The sequence below is a fragment of the Kogia breviceps genome, chromosome 2, assembly GCF_026419965.1.
Source record: "Kogia breviceps isolate mKogBre1 chromosome 2, mKogBre1 haplotype 1, whole genome shotgun sequence".
Lineage (NCBI taxonomy): Eukaryota > Metazoa > Chordata > Mammalia > Artiodactyla > Physeteridae > Kogia > Kogia breviceps.
This window is the reverse complement of record NC_081311.1, coordinates 32,652,603-32,674,315: the sequence shown is the minus strand read 5'-3', so window position 1 is coordinate 32,674,315 and position 21,713 is coordinate 32,652,603. Positions and strand designations below refer to the sequence as shown.

Below are 21,713 nucleotides of genomic sequence, written 5' to 3'. Positions count from 1 at the left end.
TGGTCTTTTTTTTGAGGGGGCAGGGGTACACATTTCTGCAGGTTTTTTTGTGAGATAATTGAGCAGGTTTTAAGAAAAAGAAAAGGGTTAGGATACTGTTAAATCTTTGCATGTGGAAGAGATTGCGTGAGGTAGACTTCATTGATGTGTGAATGGTGGACAGCAAAGAAGACAGGGAGAGAGAGAGAGAAGTGAGGTGTGTACCGAAGCTTTGGGGAGGGGAGGAGGAGACGGTGCAGACTTGGGGTTGGATGCTTCCCTCTCTGCTGGTCATTAGGTGGCGCTGTTCATCCAGGACACCTCGGCCGACGTTAGGTGACAGTGTCAGGGAGGGGACAAAGTGGGAGGAATGCCTGTTCCTACAAGAAGGGGTGTTTGCAAGGCAGGTGCTCCTAACTCAGAAAATGACTGAACATTCAAACAAAGCTCAGCAATTCCAGAGCAACAGTTAGATTTCTCTGTCTTCATCTTCATTAAAAATGTACTACAGAATTTAACATTTTACTGAACTATAAGTTAATTGCTATCTGCAAATAAAACTATCATTCTAAATCATGGTGATTCAAATGCCGATTCAATGCTTACAGTCTCATACAAACATCTAATAAAATGTTTTATTTTTATACACTAAATCCCTCCGCCTGTAAATGCTTTTTGCAGCTGTAATAATTAAGCCTTTAAAGTAACTGGAGCTTTAAAGTCAGTTTCCAGTCATCTCCAGTGGAAAAATGAGCTCAGTTCTCCCTTTGGTTTGATACTCCTTTGGGTGCAAGGCCAAGAAAATCCTCCTTTAAGTGCCAAAAATCAATTCGTACCAAAGCGAACTCAGACACATCACAGGGAAGCTACAGGCTATTGGGCTGAATACTAAGTTTGCTAGAATTCCTAACTCTAATTTCTAATTTGGGGAAATATTATCCTACCTCATAGAAATCATTCCCTAAAAGTCGCCTGTAACAGGATGGCATTCGAGGATCACCTCTGCATAGAGAGGCCCTTTTCCATTTGTGCTGGCACTTCCCTTGCATGTGTGCTTCTAAAAATTTCTATTTAAAGCAGTGACAATGCTGGTCTTTCTCAGTGTGTAATGCGTTTTCCTGGTTGTCTTCAGTACGCCATGAAGACTTTGGTCAAGGAACTGAACCAAAGGCTGAAATAATGCAATCTACAAGGTGTGTGATATTTGTTGCTAGTGGTGGGAGGTCCTGAAACAAGCAGTGACTTAGCCATGTCTCCTGGGGGATTTTCTAGCAAGAAATACTGTCCAGAGCTCACTGTCCTTTCCTGATGGAGTAAAGCAATGGAAAGCTCACAGGTTGTAGCGAGAATAGATAATCCCACCACTGACAGCCAACAATGCTGCTCCCCACTTCCTGAATTCTTTACAAATAGGTCTGATTTTTTAGCAGCAACAATGCATCAACAGCACTATTAAAAAAAGGTGTCTATAACCACTGAAGCTATTAAACTTACCGGTTTCCCAAACTCCAATTCCGAAAAGAATTTATACCAAGGTTCATTCTTTAAATCTATCTCTTCTGGGCTTATATCCCGACTCTATAGGGGTTGGTGATAGGGAAATGGAAGAGAGAGAAGGATAACATTATGCAGAGATTACATAGGAACCGGCCAGTAGAGATGCAGTGGTTTCCAGAAATATACAGCACCTGCATTCAACAGCAGCGATCATCCATTTCTTTATTGACATGAGCAAAATCAGGGGAGCTGAAACAGGCGGGAAAGGATGTGTTTATGAAAACAGGCACACTGAGGTAGGGAGCAGTGAGGGAGTCATTCTCGGTCCCAAGGCAGAGGGACGACAGATGGAAAATGCTGCACCACACTGCCGCCTTCCCAACAGATCTGAACATGGGCATGACAGTTTCCCTTGGTAATTGTCCGAGTGGTGGGAGAAAAGAGAGCCCTTATCCCTCTTTACAAAGAGCTATTAGTTAAGAGCAAATAGCCTGGGGAACACATCAAACGTTTAGCCATCTACGCCAGATGAGTACAGCAAACACTTTTTATGGGCTAGCATAGTTTTAGTACTTATTTGCAAGGCTGCCTTAAGGTTTTCAAAATAAGCAGCAAATACTGACACTTTTATATAAAGCCAATTTGTTAATACTGCATCTTTAATGGCACATGAGTAGGTGAGAAACCATGTCCCATACAGAGTAAAGTGAAAGATGATGTAAGTAAAAACAGTAGACACAAGTGAAAAAGCATTTTAAACAAGCATCCATGGGGGATGAATACAGACAGAATATACTTCGTGTTCTACGAAATAAATGTTAAAGAACTAGGGAAAAAATAAAGCGAGGGAAAAGCTGAACGAGACAGATAACAGAACAATAGGGGGGGACAAACTTCTGGGTTATGTTACAAAAATAAGTTAGATTTCTCATTTTATACGACTCTAAAAAGTAGTTCGCAGACTGATAATGTGATTCCATGGGATTTCATGTTTAATCAAATATTTATAAAGTTCTGGTACCTTGCTCTGTGGAAGAGCACGTTTCCGGAAATAATTAGTTGGAAAATGAATGCCTGGAAAGCAAATCAGGTTTCCCCTTAATAAACTGGAGATATGGTCACATCAGATAGAAGTGTTAGAGGCTCACGGCTTAATTCCTACGGGTATATACGTTTCTAAAAATCTTGATAGTCACAAAAGAGGGAGGTGGTGATATTCTGACAACAACATGAAATAGAAAATGTACATTTTCCACTGTGATTGAAAAACATCATAAGAAACTTCACGCCCTCAGGGCCACGACACAAGAGGAAGGAAACTGCAGATCCCGTGGACGCATCTCCCAGTGACTCCTTCACAAAGCTGCTCCTCCTGGATACATTTTTCTTAACATTCAGTTAACAGGCCTTTTGTAGCTTTTTGAAATGACTGTAAACTTCCTTAGCGACCTTCAGCAATCTCTTCTAAAAATCCCTATAAGAATCTTTACCATTATTTCTACTTGTGCTTTAAATAGAGGAAAATGTGGCAGAGAACTTTTCTTCAACGGAAATTAACTGGATAGAAGTTAGTTGAAATCAAAGGGAAATATATCTTGAAACAGAGTCCGCCCTCTTGAATTCAGATTAAAACCTCCTCCAACTGTCTTTAGGGGCGTAGGGCTTACATCTTGGAGAATGCGTGTTCCTTCTCAATGGATTTTGCAATTACGTAAAATAATGGATTCTGTATTTATTCAGTGAAATGAGGCACAATATCTACAAAGACACCACTATTCAGGAGAGACAGTTTAGACACTGGGACACCCTAGATCCTTTTATGATGGGGTTTCATGAAACCTCTTTAATGTTTATTATTTTAAAAGACTATTTATAAATTGCTCTCTGGGAGTAGTTCTTTTTCATTAAAAAAAAAAGTCTCAACTCTTTCAGGAAACTGCCTGAATGTTTTGGTACTCAGTCCTGAAAGAATTAACCCATTTTATTGTCAAAGGTTGTTTGCAGATTGTTTTACTGATGAGGTTAATGCTGGGCTGAGAACTGAGTCAGGAGGTACGTCAACCAGCTTGGACCCCGAGCAGCCAGCCTCAGCCCTCTGAGCTGCCAGAGAGAAAGGTAAAGAGGCAACACCACACAGCATTTGATTCTGCATTTATAACTCCACTACAGATCCAAGTACAGAATGGACAGGCAGAAAACGTCCTTCTGGATGCCGAACAGGCTCTCTGTACTGGCAGGCAAAGCAGATTCCACAAGGCCAGGCTGAGTTCTATGCTGCTACTGGTGGCTATCTTTTCCCAGCTTGGCAAAATCCTCAGAAAAGGCAGGTGACTTGAGAGGGACACCTGATTGTCCTGAAGGACAGTTTTGCTGCTTGGCCAGGAGCCAGAGACTAGCTTCAGATTTTAATTAAATAATCTGAATGTGGCCCGGTCATTTACACGGCACTTTATAATGGTCATAGATCTTTAACCCACATTATCACACATGATCCTCTCACTCAATGCTTCAGTGAGGCCGGCAGGCCAGCTAATAATTTCATTTTATAGATGAAAACACTGTGGTTCAGAAAGGTTAAGCGACGTCCCAAGACATAAGGCAGAGTCAGAATTCGAACTCGGAACTCAGACCTTGCAATTCCTAGTCCAGTGCTTTTACATTTCTCATACTCCCCACGAGAAGGGGGCAGGCCTGCTTACTTTGTGGATGACACCACGCTAAAGCAGGGGCAAGTGACAAACTTGAAAAGTCAGGAAGGAATTCAAGGTGACAGTGAAATGGGAAGAAACCAAGTTGGGTAAATCCCCTTGTTTTACACTTGCAAATATATATCGTGTCTGTAACAACGATTTTAATGTCTGTCTTTCCTACTATACCCCTATGGGAGCAGGAACTCCAACGTCTAATGCTGAGCTTGGCACATCACGGTTATTCTATACAGCAGACGCTTGAACAGTGTGGGCGTTAGGGGTGCATGCAATCAAAAAATCCAAGTATAATTTACAGTTGGCCCTCTGTAGCCATGGTTCCTCTATATCCACAGATCCAACCAACCACAATTGTGTAGGGCTATAGCATTTACTATTGAAAAGAATCCATGTATAAGTTGACTGTGCAGTTCAAACCCATGTTGTTCAAGGGTCAATTGTAGATATTTATTGAATTGAGCTGAAGTTCAGTTCTATAAGGGACTTTGGAGCAAAGTAAAAGGAACACAGCCTGAAAAAAAGCCATTTCTGACAAAGCAGGGACTGACCAACAGGTCTCCAATTCCAAGACCAGAAGAGAAGAAAATGGACTCATACTATGATAAGAGGGAAGCCAAACAGTTATGAAGAACTTCACATGAGTTTGCCAAACAGCTAAATAGGTCACCACGACTGCGAATCTCCTGGGGGGATTCTGAAGGTAGCACAGTGTTTATCTGTCTGGGATGCTGTGGGTTTGCTCCAGGGCCAAGACGTGCTCTAAGGCAACCTTTACAGCCTACTCTTCAACTCTTTGTGTGAACAACAGATAGAGAGATGGGCCTGTGAGGCCACCATTTAAATTGCCAGGCTTAAGCAGACACGAGCACCTTCAACTGGAAAAAAAATTGGGGGGAAAAGTGGATTTTTCCCCTTAAAAGGAGATGTGCATTTCTGAGAGCACATTTAGATTCTACATCTGTCTGTCTCTAGTTAGTATACTTATTCACAGTTAACAACAACAAAAATGTGTGTGTGTGTGTGTGTGTGTGTGTGTGTGTGTGTGTGTGTGTGTGTGTGTGTGTGTATGGTGGTGGGGTGGTGGCTGTGGAAGGAAGGGGGTTCCTCAAATTCTGGTAAACCCGACACTGGAGACCAAAAGGCAGGACTCACGTGCTGAAACTCACATTCCAACATTTCTGCTCATGTGGCAAAAATAGCAGGAAAAGAAATTCAAAACTAAAGGACGAATTCAACCCCTGTGAAGAGTAGACTGTGAAAAGATGAAGATTCTCTCTAAAACGAAAAGTGACTCTTTGGGAAGCACAGCGCTAAATAGAGGGAAAGGCACGAAACTAAAACAGCTGGACAGTGATGTTCCTCCCTGGCCAGCCTTTGGTGTTATGTCCTAACTGGGTTGGCCCCAGTCCTGGTACAACCAGGGGGCTTCCTGTGTGGGAACGTCCAGACGGTGCTTTGGCAATCCACGTGTATGGTCACCACAGCTCCCCAAAGAGGGCCCCGTGGGCACTGTGTGCTACTTTTCAGGGTTTGTAAAAACAATATAAATGATCCCAAGGCCTATGACATGGAAGACGTTGTGACCACTGTGGTATCAGTGAGAAAAATAAAACTATGTTACCGTTTTTTTCCTAGTTTTGAATAGTGGTCAGATTATTAGGGACCAAGGAAAGGAGGAGGAAACAAAGGAGAAATTAAGCGGCAAGTCTTCAATAAATCAATGACCGTCTATGAACAATAATAAACAACAAATTGCCAACACAAAAGCACCCAAAGGCTTACAGAGTCTCTAATATCATTGAAGTGCACTGACATGTGATGGTGTGTCCACCTCTTGTTATTCAAGGGTCGGGAATATACCCGAAGGACATGACATTCTTTCTAGGAAGACCTGTATGGAGGATTGCCTTCCGTACTTGTTACCTTCTAAGAGAGAGAGAGCCTCCAATGCAGGGTGGAGCCAGAGGCGAAATTCTCCACTCCTCTCAGAACTTCTTGCTTAAAATAACTGTGGTGCACAGTAAATGATGAAGAATGACAACTCTGAAGCATTTCTGTGACCTGTTGAACCTTTTCTCCGAATTAAAATTACTTATCCCTTTGTGCTTTTAAAGATGTCACCTTCTTATTTTATTAAAAGTCAAATCAATTATTCCTTAAAAACATGTAGAGCAAAAGAGGTGGAGGGAGAATAATTTGAGCCCCCATTTCAGAGGCCTACTTATTCTGGACTCAGTGTGGTAACAGCATTTTAATAAGAATCAATCCCCAGCATGATAATTCCATCCTGCTGGCACAGCTGCAGGGCTGCAGGGTTTATAGAGCTTTGGAGGATCCCTTTAACCATGTTCAGAATTCTGCAACCAGCTTTTTCTAATGAAGGGTGAATAAAAGGAAACGTGATCGGTAGATATGAAACTAATCCGTTTGTAAAAATTCTCCCCTGCTTTTGCAGGGTGGTCTGCTATGCCCATACAGGCCATTTTCCCCACTGATAATTGCTTGGAGATGTGAACTTGTATAGGGAACCATAAACCAGACTGAATATGAAATTCATCCTCTCTATTGCACTTGTCAGAAAAGGAAGACCTCAAAGACATACTCTAACAGCCTGGCGCTTTTTTCCCCCAAGTCACATCATCATATTAATTATTTGGCTTTTAACGGTGTACTAGTAACTTTTACAAACTTTGCGCATGTTCAAATAAGAGTCACCTAAAAAACCCCAACTTTAGTCCAGTTAGTAATAAGCCTGATAAACGAATGGTTAGATGTTTAAAAAAAGATAGCAGCAAAATCAACCTTTACATTACAAAACTTAAAATTAATGAAAGCCATGAGCAAGAAGAGCAACAAAGCCACAATGAGAGGATTCTTTCAAAGCATACTCTCGGGACTTATTTTGTGAACACCTGCAAAAACGAAAAGGGTAAAAATGCTTCCTATTTTCATTGTCTTCTAAACAAAGCAAGTCTATTTCAAGGGAGAAAGAATGTAATCCAAGTGCACACACAGTGCATCTGGATGAAAGAACACGGGCAGGGTGAGACAAAAGAACTTTAATGTGCACATTACCATCTTTTCGTTGGTCAGAACGGAGGACTTGCCCGGCTGATACTCGTAAATGCTTTTGGGTTCTGCACGGTATTTTCTTGTATCTGCTTTCTTATCTGGGGGCTCCCAGTCGTTTCTGTAGAAAGGAAATCCTATTAGAGCTATTTTCATGAAAATTGGCATCCGACAGGTCTGACTTTGGCTGACTCTAGTCTAATCAAGGAATTTTTATATCCGAGGCACAAAATCGGACTCCGCGCAAAGCATTTAGTTGTGCTGGTTTCCTTCTTCGAACAAACAGATCCCTGTGTTTGCTTCACAAAAGCCTTGAGGTGTCCTGTGCTCACAACCAGACACCGGGAGGCGGAGAGAAGAGAAAGAGAAGAAAGGAAGCAGCAGTGCTTGCTCTGAAAAAATCCTTCACCTTGCTCTGCTCTCAGGAGCTTCTCATTCCCCAGACATGCCTGTACTTCCCACTCAGGCTAGTGCAGTGAGAGAGAATGCAGGTCCCGGAGCCAGGCAGCTGTGGCTCCAACCCTGCTACAGCACTTGCTAGCTAGCTGATCTGGGCCAAGCACTTTGCCGCTACCTACCTTAGTTTCCTCATCTGAAAAATGGGGTTGCTGTAAGGATTAAATGAGACAGTATGCCTCAGCATGTAAATCACTTAGCAGAGCACAACACCCCAGGAACCACTCAATAAATGTTATTTGTTATTATAACCATGTTCTTCTTCACTATTCCACACCCCATCCGGTAATCATCAAAACTGCAGCCTTTGGCACAAGTACTTAACTCGATCCAGTGAGGGATTTCAGAGGATACGTGAAGCCTTGGAAATTATTTGTAAAATTTTTACGCATGCACATAATTGCACTTTGTACTGTGATATTATATTCAGTTTTTCCTGCAAGGCTACAAACTTCTTGAAGGCAGGGACGATGATTTATGTATGTTTATATTCCTCCATAGCATCTGGTTCAACCTGCACACAGAATGTACCCAGTAGGCGCTCGATGAACGCACTTGTAAGGATTTACAGGTATACCCAGCCTTCCTTTCAGGTTAATTATCAAATTCCTCAGGCAGATGTCACTTACGTATATGTGGGATTTCAAGAACAGCCGTTCATTTGTCTATGAAGATGGAAAAGGTTTGGAGGTGTGAAACAGTGTGTACTTAAAGGAAAAATAAATAATTCAGTTTGGCCAGGGCCTTTTTGTGGATTGAGAAGTGGTGGAAGATGGAGCTGGGAGACGCATGGGACACCAGTCCAGATGGCACAGCAGGTTGCTCCAGCGGGCAGAAGACTCAATAAAAGACAATCGGGTCATCTGGTGCGGGCATTAACAGATGACTGATATCACTGCAACCATGCGAGCCTTACGCTTTGATAATGTGTTGAATAAATAGATACTAAAAAGTGTGGCTTCGTTTTAAAATTATATTCTCTGCTATGGGCCCCATCAGTATGCACAGAGTATAAAAACACACTTACAGCTAAGATTTCTCTTGTGAAGAGGTAAAAAGCGATGATAATTATCGTCAACATTATTTAAGTGCATACTGTGAGCCAGGCACTACTAGAAATGTTACATGCAGCATCTTGTTTTATCCTTGCAACATCCCTATGAACGCAAAATATATCCCCATTTTACAGATGAGAACACTGAGACTCAGAGAAAAACAAGTCACAGCTAATAAGTGACAGAGCAGGGATTCAAACTCAGGTCTGCTTGACTGCTGGCTCCAATGCTGCCTGACCCAGAGAAAGAGATTGTGTATGAGAACCTAAAATTACAGAGCTGATGAGAGCACTTACCTTTCTGGGCTCGATTTTAGCGAGGAAGAGCGGGTCGGGAGGGGAAGCGTAGCTGACCTCTTAACTACCTTCTCACCATCGATGTAGTTCATCTCACTTTTTGAGCGAGGCACAGAAAGGGGAGATTTTGCTGGAGAAGGAAAAAGTGGGTGTGAAAGACTTTTTAAAACAGATGAAAACTGAAAACAGGAAGGTGTCTTCCCTCGTCCACCTCTCTCCCTTCCTCCCCTACAAGCAAGAAATTCTAAGTCACTTACTGTCTTCAGAAAAGGAATATCGAGGAGAGTACAGATCTGAATCATCATCTAGTGAACAAAACAAAACGTGATCAGGAGACATCCGGCTAAGGTAAGAGAACCGAGTGACACGTCCCCCACTGCCGCTGTCCTGCACCGGCATCCAGCCATACCCGGGAGGCCCAGCAGACAGAGGAGGAGCCCAGCGCCAGAAGTTACACCACGGCAAACCACAGTTCAGAGCTGGGTTTGGAGAACCCACCCAACCAGACAGACCTGTAGTCAGGAAGGTACATTCATGACGCCTCAGGAAAGACTGCTCCTGCCTGACACCCAGAAACGCATGGGGACGAATAGCCCAAAGGCCCTCTCGAGAGAATTTCCACAAGCAAAGCTGGTCCCCAGCCTGGCTGAGTGGGAAACGGGCTGAGATAGATGCCTGGGTGCTCATGCTGTCTCTGGTCCATACTGCTGAGTTTCATGGAGTCCCCAGGCCTGCTGGGTGGGATGGGGAGGCCTGGAGGTGTGGTTTCTAGCTGCCCAGCTCAGCTGTGACCCACTTCATAGGCTAGGGTTCCATATCCAATACCATGGAGCAAAGAGGTACTGCAGCTAAGAAAACACTTTGAGAAACCCCTCAGAATCATTTGTTTTGATGCCACCTCAAACTGGTTCCTCGAGCAGCTTTCCTTTCTTGGAACCCCACATGCCCTCGCGGCAGATGTGGTTACACAGTTTGCTCTGCAAAGTCGATGCTCACGGAAAGCGCCTAAATTGTGACTCTGGACCAGATCAAACACACATGGGTTCCTGTGGTGGGAGACAGCTCTCCAAGGGCACAGCACACGTCCCTAAATAAGCAGAACACCGACCGGGGCACTAAGGCTGGCAGAACAAAAGCAAGACATAAACCCTTCATGGAGGTGGCTGCGTTGAACTAAAAATGAGACCGCAGGTTCACTCACGAGAATAGGTTTTTCTGCTGGGACTGTCCTGGAAACCCAGGATATTTAATCACTACATCCACCATCCCACGAGGGATCACTACGTCCCTCCAAAGAATTTCTCCAACAAGAGTTAGGCTGAAACAGCCTCTCCCGTTTTTAATAGCTTGCTAACCTGAATTCAGAATCCACGAATATGGAATGAAGACCCAACTCCTTCCCTTAAAATCAGTAACAGCTCTAACAAAGCACATGAACCAGCCTGCAAAGACAAGTCAGAGGATCCGATGTAATGTGTCGATGGCTAAGTGTCAGTCAAGTCCTTATCTCCACGCAAGCCATTTTAAGTTTCAGAGCAGAAAAGGCCAGAATATTTTATTTATTTTATTTTTTTTATTTTTATTTTTATTTTTTTTTTTAGCGGTACGCGGGCCTCTCTGTTTTGGCCTCTCCCGTTGCAGAGCACAGGCTCCTGACGCGCAGGCTCAGCGGCCACGGCTCACGGGCCCAGCCGCTCCGCGGCATGTGGGATCCTCCCGGACTGGGGCACGAACCCGTGTCCCCTGCATCGGCAGGCGGATTCTCAACCACTGCACCACCAGGGAAGCCCCAGAATATTTTATAAAATGTAAATAAAGCTAACACTGCTATTATTTTGAGTATTATTCAAAACCAGTCTATCTCCCCTTTCGTCTCCCTATTTTATCTGTCCCAGGTCTCCCCAGCTCCAATAATGGAAAGGCTTCAGGTACCAAGATATATTGTCTCCTCCCTCCCTCCCTCCCTCTTTTTGCTTTGATATTGACTACTTCTTATCCTTAAAGTTGAACAGGGCTTAAGGTTTTTTTTGCCAATATAGCCAAGCCTTTCCCTGCTATAAAGTGAACATGCAAGCTTATTTATGTTAACTTTTGAAAACAGGGCAGAAGAAAGAGATAAAATGGGATCCAGAAATACACAATTTTGAGGCATATTCTGAAGTCTTGTGTTGCCTGGTTTTGTTTTGTATTACTGCTTTTGCTTTTTAACAGAACTTCTGATTATTGTACTGATAAAATGCCACAGCATCAAAGAAAACGAAAAATCAGCTTTGAATGCAGAGGTTTGATTGGAAAAATGGTGCCTGCCAAATGAGTAATTAGCTTAGTTAGAAACCAGTGTAAGTAGTGTTTAAAATCCAGCCTAGCATTTTAGCTCAAAACACTGTATCTCTGAATCGTGGGGAAATTACAGCCTAGCAGCAGATGGTAAGGTGAGGGCTAATTTATAATCTCGTTCTTGAGGTAAGCAGCACAGTTTTCATGAGGGAAAAATGGCATTTAAATATTCAAAGATCTTTTAAAAAATTCTCAGCTCCTTAAAAGTTTTTGCTCCCTAGAGCTTTCTAATGTGGACTTCTAGACGACTTGTTGAAGGAAAATGAGAAACAGTTCTTCTGAGATGGAAAGAAAAAAACCCAGCATGGCTTGGGCAGTTAATCCGTGTATTTTGAAAGTTAGAAGAAGTAAGAAAGAGAGGGGAGGGGGGTGAAGGCAACAGAGAAGTTTGAATGACTGAACCTTCTTAAAGCTGTTTCTTACTTGGTGTAAGTGGAGAAAGAAATCTCCCCCATCTCAGGCTAGCACAGGGCAGGGGCGTCTCCGTGAACTAGCTTTTCATTTTTCCCAGTGTCCACTGGATCCAAGTCTGACACGTGGATTTCAGTTCATTGACTTTCAAGTGGGCAAACTGAAGTTGCAGAGATGCATCTGAACATTAGCAATCAGGACAAGTTCCAGGGGATGTATAATTTATTCTTTTAATAGTTAATGTTTGTCTTGCAAATCTAATGGAAGAAAATTTTACCTATATTTATGAATAAAAATAATAGCTGCTCCCATTATTAAGAGCCTAATAGTAACTGGTAATTTACTAATATTGCCTCACTTAATCCTTGCCAAAACTCCTGGAGGTACCTAAATATCTATCTTAGAGACAAGGAAATTAGGGCCCAGGGAGGTTAAGCAAATTTGCCCTTAGCCATACAGTGAGAAAGACAAAGCAGGAATGGATTCAAGGTCTTTCTGACCCCACTTCCCTACCTATGCCTTCCGTCATCCCTGTGATAGGGATGGGGCTTTGTTCTACCCTCGTCTGCCCAATCCTGGGGAGAACTGTGGCTATTCCATTATCATTTTTATTAGGGAAGAGGCAGGGGAGGGTGTTCTTTTGAAACTCAAGTCAGGCACTGCAGTGCTGGCCAGGCTGACTTCTAGCCCTTGAAGACTTTGCTCTACTTTTCTGCAACACGCCCCCGCCCGCCCTCCAGTGACATTTAAGCAAGTTTTCTGAGTTACCCCACCACACTTCTAGCTTTCCTCCTGCTCTTCTCCAGGGAAATGGGTAAAACTAAGTCGCCCTTGCTACATCTTTCACTTGCTGCTTCTTGCACCTTCTCCTGGCAGGCTAAGTCTATACTGGGACAGGTGGAGATGCAGCTGGAAATACACTGAATGGGAAAACTGGGTGTAAGGTTCACCTTCTGCATTTCTATAGACCAGAGCTGGCCAAATATGTGTATGTTTAACCATAGTTGAGACACACTAGATGAAGTGTTTCTCAAGTTGTCTATGAACACAGACATCATCTATGCATGAAATCCTGCTTTCACTATTTCTCCAAGAGTCCTTTCAAAGAACGCCCTAGTGGGCTCAGCAGAGCCAGGATCTTGTGATTCCTACTTGTAGTGGAGCCACATGCTGACTGTGTCCTTCAGAGCACCAAGCAGCAAACATCAAATCTTGGCAGCAATACCCAGAACTTCCTGTGCCAGTGACTTCCAGAAAACTCTAACACTAAGCAGCATTTACTGGGGGTGAACAACTCTCTCCGGAGCCCTGAAGACCCCTGCCGGGCTTTGATGTTTACACACCAGTGACTGCCCTCTGGGCTTGGGCAATCTGTTCTTGGAGGCTCCTTTTGGGGACAGCTACTCTCCTAAAACTGTCAGGAGGCACATAATTGCCTTTCCAACCACACCAACTTTAAATAGACTAAAAAAGACTTCTTCCGTTTTGTGTTTTAAAGAATTTATAATAATCTTAAAGACACTGGAGAAAGTGCAGTTTGTTCTATAAAAAGTGTGTAATTGACCAAAATGGGACGACTGACAAAAAGCAGTATTTGCATAATCGCTTGCCTGTATCAATTAAATTTCAATTTTATGCATTTGTTAGGCCTTTAAACTTAAAATTTTTCTAATATCAGTGGCTCACTTTTAACACAATCTTTTTCCCCTGCTCAAATTAAACCCTTTTCCTGCTTTACTCCACACACTCAGGAGGAGAAAGGATAAAGGGGTCGAGATAGACACACACACACACTCACCCACCCAACAAACAAAAATGGTCAAACAAAAATGTACGCAGAGGTGGGTATAAAGGCTAGGTGGGATTGGGGAGGAAGAATAAGAAAGAGGGGGAGTGGGGCAAGATGGTCATGAAGAGTCCAGGGAGCTTGGGGGTACAGCCCCCAAATGGTCTATGCTCTGGTTAGAAGCAATCAGATTCTAAATAATGAAAAAAAGATCAATATAGGCTGTTAGAATAGCCACAGAGGACACATTCAGAAAAGAAATCAAATGTGAGGAGTAAAGAGAATGAGGCGGAGCGGGACAGGAATGAAAGGACCAGCGGGCTGGGAGACAACTCACCGGCCTCATCTCCTGGGGCGTCCCTCCCTCGAAGGTGGAAAGGGACTAACTCCTACTCTCTCTTAACTATCTCGCAGGCCAGACTTCCACGCTTGCTGAGCAGAGGACTTCTGGGCAGCTCTAGTTAGGGGAGCAAAGGTGATGGCTGCGAGCGCTCAGCCCCTCCCTTGGGCAGTACTCGCTGCAGTTCAGGCACAGATCCTGGCCAGGCCTCTTTACGATAGAACCATTTGCTTGAATTCAAGCAAAATAAGGCTATTCTTAGAAATCCTTTAAGGCCAGTAGAGGATTATCTTAACTCAAATATAGATATGCTTGGGAAAATCAGCCTCCTAAATCCTTGCCTTAGTGCACCCCCATCTAGGAATGGGGAAAAAGCTCAGTGAGACTGACCACTAGGACGTGCTAAGTCACCACAACCTGAGGATGTCCTGCGGTTGTGTTTTGAGTCACTTCACCAGGAGGTGGCAGTGGCCACCATCAGCCTGACAGCAGTGGAAGAGGCATCCAAAAGCAAGGGAAAAAGCTGGTCTGTGAGACTGATTTCACCCTTGGCTGATACGATAGCCCTTTATCCTGACAGGGCCAAATGGGTTCTCACTGGCGTGGACCACAAAGTAATACACCAGTTACTCGGCTTTGCTGATGTGGAGGCATCATTTGAAAATATCTCCCACATTCTTGACATGAAGAGCCAGTATCATCTGGCCATGTTCAGAGGAGAAAAGCGAGTTCTTTTCAATCTGTATTCCCCACTCTCATTCTGTATTCAAATCCCCAAATTTGCCCTGGCGAGTATCTCCTTCCTTTGGAGGATGAAAAGGGTGGCATTCCTCCACTGCAGTGGTTCTCAGCCCTGATCATGTGCCCAATTACCTGGGGAGCTTTCCTAACCTCATATTCCTGAATGCCACACTGGGAGACTCTGGCTCAGCCAAGCGAAGCATGACTGACTCAGAAGCAGGGCAAGCTGGATGCCTGGAGTCAGGCATCAGAGAGCCCCTGGCGAAGGGGCCAACCAAGAACACAGAGTGCAGCAGGAGAGGGAAAGGGATCAGCAGAGGAAATAAAAAACCCATGTCTGGGGGACCCCAGAGACCTGGGTTTGAATCCTGGCTCTGCCACTTGCTGTGTGATCTTCCACAAATTACTTAACCTTTCTGAGCCTCGTACCCTTTATTGACAAAAATGAGGACTTACCTCATGGGGTTGCTGGGAGGTTGAACATGAGATAACAATTATGATGCACCCAGCATGGAGCCTTGTCTTCAGTAAGGGCTCGAGAGAGGGCAGTGCCAAGCACAGTCACTGCAGTGGGTGTGCTGTTATCACTATTAACAGGATTCCACCACAAGGCTATTTCCTAAGGCTGGAGGCAGTGGAGGGGTTTCTGAGGCTGTTTCTCCACAGCGTGTCCCTCTGGCTCCTGCTTCAGGAAGAAACCGTGGGCAGGATGTCTGAAGACTCAGTCTAGCAGCCCCTTCATGGTCTGGGTGCAGCAGTGGGTGGCGCAGGCTCTAGTCTCTATCAACATCCCCTCTCCTCACGCCCACAGTCAGAAAGACCTAGTGGCATCTCAGATGCTGGGAAGGGACATGTGCCTTTAAGAGAGAGACTGGAGTGTAATTCACAAACAAGTAGCTTTGGGTCAGAGAGGAAGGAATGCGGGGGCAGGAGAGGGTGGGTCAAGGGAAGGTTTAAAAGAAAAAGAAAGTAAAGTTATCCCCAAAGGATCTCTGGTAAATTCTTTTTATTTTTGATAAGCTTTCTAGGGACCAGGATATATAGAGAAATTATAAGAAATAAGTCTTCTGAATTCATTCTACTCTTCCCAAATTTCCTAGCCCTAATTCCTCCCAAGGACCCCATGAGATAAAGAATAATCAGTTGCTCCTGTCCCATAGAGTGGTCTCAAAGATTATAAAATGATTAGAAGTGACTGCACCTTGTTGGAATTTACAGGCTTCTTTAAAAGTACATTTTAAATCTCACTGATTAAGACATGATAATTCTATTTATCTTCTGAAAGTCTGGCCAGAAGTTTACATTTTCACTGTAGCTGAGGGCGGAGGTGGGGTAGGGTTGCTAAGCTTGACACAAACTTTCACATAATCCTTCACTATTTAGGAGAATCAGCTTTGAGACACTTAGAAATGTCTTTTTTATACTGTATAATCAACTAGAATTTAGACAAAAAGCAGCAGCCCTTAGGCTAGGTTTTGATAGGTTTATTGCAAATAATCCTAGTTTCAAATTCTGAGTTCAAACAAAACAAAAAAACCAGCAGTAACAACAGTCTCCTCCCCGCAGGGGACAGAGTCCAGAATCACAGCTCACATTTCTCAGTAAATCTATTTTTTAATGCTCGTTAAAAACTATGCGTAGAGGCTGCCTTGGTTAGGTGCTAATCCATCTTTAACACCCTTCTTTGAAAGGAATAACTCCTTCCCATGTTAAGAAGGGTGTGTAGAGCCCAGGGCCACCGCATGGGGCAGGAGTGGTACCAAGGGCAGGGCTGAGGAGGACCTGCCAGAACTCACAAACTCTAAACCTGAGACTCTCTCATTACTTAAAAAAAATTAAAATGAAAATAACAATTCTTTAAAGTGAGCTAGCTCAAAGATTTCTCTCGTTTGTAAAAAGCCTTCATCTAATTGAATACATCTGTGATCTATGTCTGAATCTGTCATCTAGGCAAGAGCGGGGGCGAGAAAGAACCTACCCTGTTTTAAAAAAAAATCTCCAGGGAAGAAGACTTCTTAGAAACTTGTGTTGAAGTCTAATCATCTTGGTTATTATGAATCTTTTATAGCCAATCTCATTTCTTCCTCTTTATCCTTTAAGATGATTTCTTCCTCTTTGGCCTTTGAAAATAAAAACTGGTAAGGTCTGCTTCCTAAATTATAAGTGAAAACTTATCATGTCATCCCTTACTTTTTTTTTTTTTCCTTTTTTGGCTGCGTTGGGTCTTTGTTGCTGCGCCCATGCTTTGTCTAGTTGCAGCCAGCGGTGGCTTCTCTTGCTGTGGAGCACGGGCTCAAGGCACGTGGGTTTCAGTAGCTGTGGTTTGCGGGCTTTAGAGCGCAGGCTCAGTAGTCGTGGAGCACGGGCTTAGTTGCTCCGCGGCATGTGGGATCTTCCCAGACCAGGGATTGAACCTGTGTCCCCTGCATTGGCAGGAGGACTCTTAACCACTGCGCCACCCTTAACTACTGTCCCAATCCCTTACTCTTTAGGCCTCATGGTAAAATAAGCCCGACTTGACATGTACCACCAGCAGACCGTATCGTCAGCCAGGGTTGCTAGGTGCTGCGCCTGATGACATGGCAGCTCTGGGTGTGAGGCCAGAAGGCGAAACCCTGTCTTCAGCTCAAGAGCCAGGCTGACTGGAAGCTGCTGGCACTGTCTGTGACAGGCCTAAGGCATTCTTCCAGGCTGGTGGGAGTCACTGTTTTTCTCCACAGGACTCCTCCAGGTGGCCTTCCTCTGCCCACGTCTATGGGATTCTACACCTTCAGGCATGCTGTGTGCCGGTCATCTTCCCTAGAAAGGAATCCTATCTTATGAGTGGGTTGGGTTCTCCAAGTCCAAATAAAGCACAAATCAAAAACTGCATTTGATCAAAATTACCCTAAAAAAATGTCTCACTCATCCAGTTCAGTTCGCTGTTTCTGAAGCAATGCTTTTTGGCTAGAATCAACACCCCAAGAGCAAAAAACTAGGTTATCCCACACCAGATAGACTCTTGCTGGAAGTAAGGAGGTCACTGATTAAAATGAAATCAACAGCTTTTAATTTTTTAAGTATCAGTTCCTTCAGGAGACTTTTCTTTTTGTCCACGATAGGCCCCAGGCATGAAAGGGCTGGAAACCACTGACGGGCACATCACAGGGAGACTAAAAATGGAATATGGTATTTTAACTAAAACTGTACCTAACACATCTCAGCATGACATCGCATATATGTTAAGTGATCAGTAAAAGTTTGGTGAATGACTGAATGGACAACTTCACCAATGATGAGAAGGGCTGGGCAGGATGGTTTGCTGAGCTGATTGGAACAGAGAAGCACTCACTCTGCTTCTGAGATCCAAAGCCTTCACTCAGCAACACTCTTCAGGCATGTGCTAAGGACCTACTGTGTGCCAGCAAGGTTTTCTGGGGCCTTCTGGACACGGGCTCTCACAACTGCCACCACACTGGACACAGTACGATGAAGCAGCCTTGTCTAATTCCCTGCCTGACGTGAACGTGGGAGGAAAGATGACATATCTTATTCACGGCATTGTCCTCAGTTCCAAGGATAGCATGTGGCACACACAAGGGCTCAATACAACTTGAATGAATGAAGCTCAGAGCACTCAACATCTCATCCTAGAAGAGCATTCGATCACAAGGGCTCAATACGACTTGAATGAATGAAGCTCAGAGCACTCAACATCTCATCCTAGAAGAGCATTCGATCCAAGTGCCTCCTGCCTACCCCACCGACTCCTCTCTTTCTGGGTCACTCATCTAAAAATCAGACAATCCCTGAGACTAGAATAATTCTCAGGATGTTGCCCTTCACTCACCTTTTAGAACCTTCTTTGACACCTAGGCTATTTACCCCGGAAAAGAATATCTTTCAGATACAAGTGTGGCCATCCTCCCCCCAGCAGGTCCAAATTCCTAGCCAGCTCTTTCATGAAAAGGTTTCTAGCTTGGTCAAAACCCTTATTTTCAAGGGCTATCACCTCCCACCATGACTGAATCCCATACCTGGATATGACTTGGCGAATTCCCTACCAAGGAGATATACCTGGAGATACACCCAGGACAAGAGGGGCCCAGTGGAGAGTTAGTTGCACATATGGGAACCAGGTAATGTTTCTCTTGCTGACGCTGGCACGTCTACCTCCTGCCCATGAGCCATAATGACTCAGCTTCCCCGAGTCAGTGCGCCACCACCAGCATCACGCGACCGCCCCCACATACAAAGCCCTGGGTATCTGAGTACAGGCAGCTTTTCCCAGAGCCCCACACGTTCAAAGTATCGTTCAAAGTATCGTAACTAAGCCACACTGGTGACGCCATTAATCTTGTAAACTCCAAGGGAATAGGATTAAAATACCACCCGGAGAGACTCCTGTTAACACAGTCAGCGAGGAGCAAGAGAACACCACAAAACACAAGGCTGGAGGGAAGCAAATGATGGGGAGAGAGCTCTTAGCCACCAGGAAGAACCCCAAGGTGAAAAAGAAAGTAACAGTATCGGTACAAAGAGAGGCACGTGATTTTCCTTTAATTACCTTCAGATTTAGGACTAGGAGTAGATGCAGGAAACTGGTAGGTAGGAGTGTAAGGATTGTCCTCTGTAGCAGAGAAAAGCAGTGGAGTTTGAAACTATCCACCACGAAGTGGAGGAAGTGACAAATCTCCAATGGATTCTTTCAAATGACTGATTACCTATTTTAGTGTTATTAGAGCACACGGCATCACACTTGAAAAGAGATTAATGAATTAGAAAGGACTTGGTTATTTTAATATGGCACATCATGCAAATAAGTGAAATAAAATGTCTGCCAACCAAAAATGACTATAAAAACAAAATCTAAAAGCCAAATCTTATTCCTAAAATGGAACTATAAGAATTAATTTAAGGCTAGGACAACAGATACACTGTCTAAGTTCATGGTACCTTCAGAATTTTGCTGGATTTCAGGAAGTTCAGGGAATTTGTACGTAGGGAAATAAGGGTTTTCTTCAGGAGTGTCTAGGCAGAGGAGCAGGTTTGGTAGAGAGAATAGAGGAAGATACAAATGGAGAGAATGAACGAATAGGAATCCACACACAATTCAGGCTCCTTGAATTCTGGAACATACTAAGCTTCACCAGTGATGAAAGGAATTCAAATTGCTTTAAAAAATCCAGTCCTTTTGCCTGAATTACTGAGACACGTCTAAAGACACAATATCATTTCTCTTCTTGGACAAAGAATTACATAAATACAGTCTCCAATAAGCAAAAGGCATTTAGCACAAAGCTTCAAATTTTCACCTTTTATGGGCAAAAAATATTAAGTATGCTAATAAACTGTAAAGAAAACAACTGTCATCAAATGATTTTTTTAAAAACAATCAAAGCTTGTGCCGTAGACATCAGAATCAGGGCAAATTAGTGGATTCTTAATTTTTCAAACACCTCTGCCTAGGGCAGGTAGTTTCGCTCAGAATCTGTAATTTAGGTTGAGTTATCATCTATAATATATGAGAGGACCAACGCTGCCTGAGGGGCAGAATTACATATTTTTCACATATGCACCTGTATCTTGGCATTTGGGCCGCCAAAGCTGGATCTAGAGGTGAGAGAGACACAGATTGCTGGGGAAATGGACATTGGCTTTAGGAAGTGACCAGTGGAACTGACACCATCTGATCAGACAGCCAGCATCACCACCGTGACTGAGCTCATCTACCTCAAAAAGAGTGAATTTACTCTTGGCTCAGAAACACTAAATACTGAGCATCTCAAAATTTAGAAACAAATTGAAGAGGACTACCCCCACGTTCATTCTGAACACTGCAGGAGCTAATTAACAGTGAGGTTAGCTGGCAGCCACGGTTAATCAGGGAGACTGGTTATCTGCGGCATAGGCTGACCAGACAATGACCAGACGCTTTTCCTTGGCCTTCGTGTGTCTTCTGTGCCAGGCGGCCAGACTGGATTTGGCCACAGGGAAGGACAGGATGCACTGCCTGCAGGAGGAGCAGTACCCTTCCCGCAGTGCAGCTGCATCCCTGCCCAGCAGCTGAGTGGCGGCACAGGCAGATGAGAGCTGTGGGGCTTGCAACCTGCCTGAGCACTGGCCTGGGGTTCTCCCACCATGCTGGGTCCCCTGCTGGCAGCCCAGCAGGCCCCCGATTTGGAAGCACTACTCTCCCAGCTTGAGCGGGCTTTGTTGTGTCAGCCCTGGACCGGCTCTCAGGGCTCCCTGCCAAGTGCTGGCTCTCAGCTGGGGAAGATTATTTTTCACATTAACACCATCCATCATACAGGTGCACCATGCGTCCTACTTCACAAGGCAGAATTTGCTCTCATTTGGGCCCTGCCACATCCCTCAGAGGAAGGGAAGGGGAACAAACACAGAGAGGTACATGATTGGCCCACGGTCACATGAGTGCTTGGGGGACTGAACCCAGACGGGAACACTTTTTAACTCCCAGTTCATGCCTTTCTCAACTTGCTCTGCCTACAAGGCAGTCATGGGCTGACACTGGGAGGTGCACCTAAAGCCAGAAGCAGGTGGGAGTCGAAGCTGCTCACATCCCAGGCAGGCAGATGCTAAAGAACGCGGGAATAGTGCTTGGGCTCAGCCTGCTGCATCCCCAACATCTGGGAGGGAGGACTTGGGAGCCGACCTGAGCTCCCACGTGTGAGGCAGGCGCACAAGTTCCCCCACCCCCTCTGCTCTGAAGGTGCATGGCTGGGCTCAGGCAGGCCCGGGCCTAATGAGATCAAGCTGCAGGGCCCAGTCTTCTGGCCAAGTGAGCTTAGGTCCTCACCACAACAGTCAACATATGGGCACAGCACAGCTTCTACAAATGAAAATCAATACCTCTGTTTAGTTTGTGGATCTGCTTAAACATGGTCTTGTACCAGTCTTTTGATCTCTCGGTGTTCTGGAGAAAAACAGTAAAATAAAATGGAAATCTCAGCACGTTTCAGAACTTCCATGATTATGAAAGCAAAATGCAAAGTGACAACGTCTCAAGTCAAAACTCATGTAATTCTATACATCTTT

General features: G+C 44.3%; 1 protein-coding gene across 50 annotated transcripts in view; it reads right to left on the bottom strand.

Moving 5' to 3' along the window:
- The window catches only part of SORBS1 (sorbin and SH3 domain containing 1), a 245,001-nt gene that overhangs the window by 55,687 nt on the left and 167,601 nt on the right, over positions 1 to 21,713 (bottom strand). For 25 of the 50 annotated variants that reach the window (XM_067024994.1, XM_067024993.1, XM_067024999.1 and 22 more), the window contains 7 exons: positions 21,528 to 21,591; positions 19,611 to 19,685; positions 19,222 to 19,284; positions 9,318 to 9,365; positions 9,061 to 9,190; positions 7,260 to 7,374; positions 1,474 to 1,557 (listed from right to left, as the gene is read on the bottom strand). In XM_067024994.1, the coding sequence (XP_066881095.1) occupies positions 1,474 to 1,557; positions 7,260 to 7,374; positions 9,061 to 9,190; positions 9,318 to 9,365; positions 19,222 to 19,284; positions 19,611 to 19,685; positions 21,528 to 21,591 (579 nt within the window). Of the gene's footprint in view, positions 1 to 1,473; positions 1,558 to 7,259; positions 7,375 to 9,060; positions 9,191 to 9,317; positions 9,366 to 13,931; positions 14,102 to 19,221; positions 19,285 to 19,610; positions 19,686 to 21,527; positions 21,592 to 21,713 lie in introns of those variants that run through there. The other 25 variants (XM_067025019.1, XM_067025010.1, XM_067025013.1 and 22 more) reach the window with 4 other exon arrangements.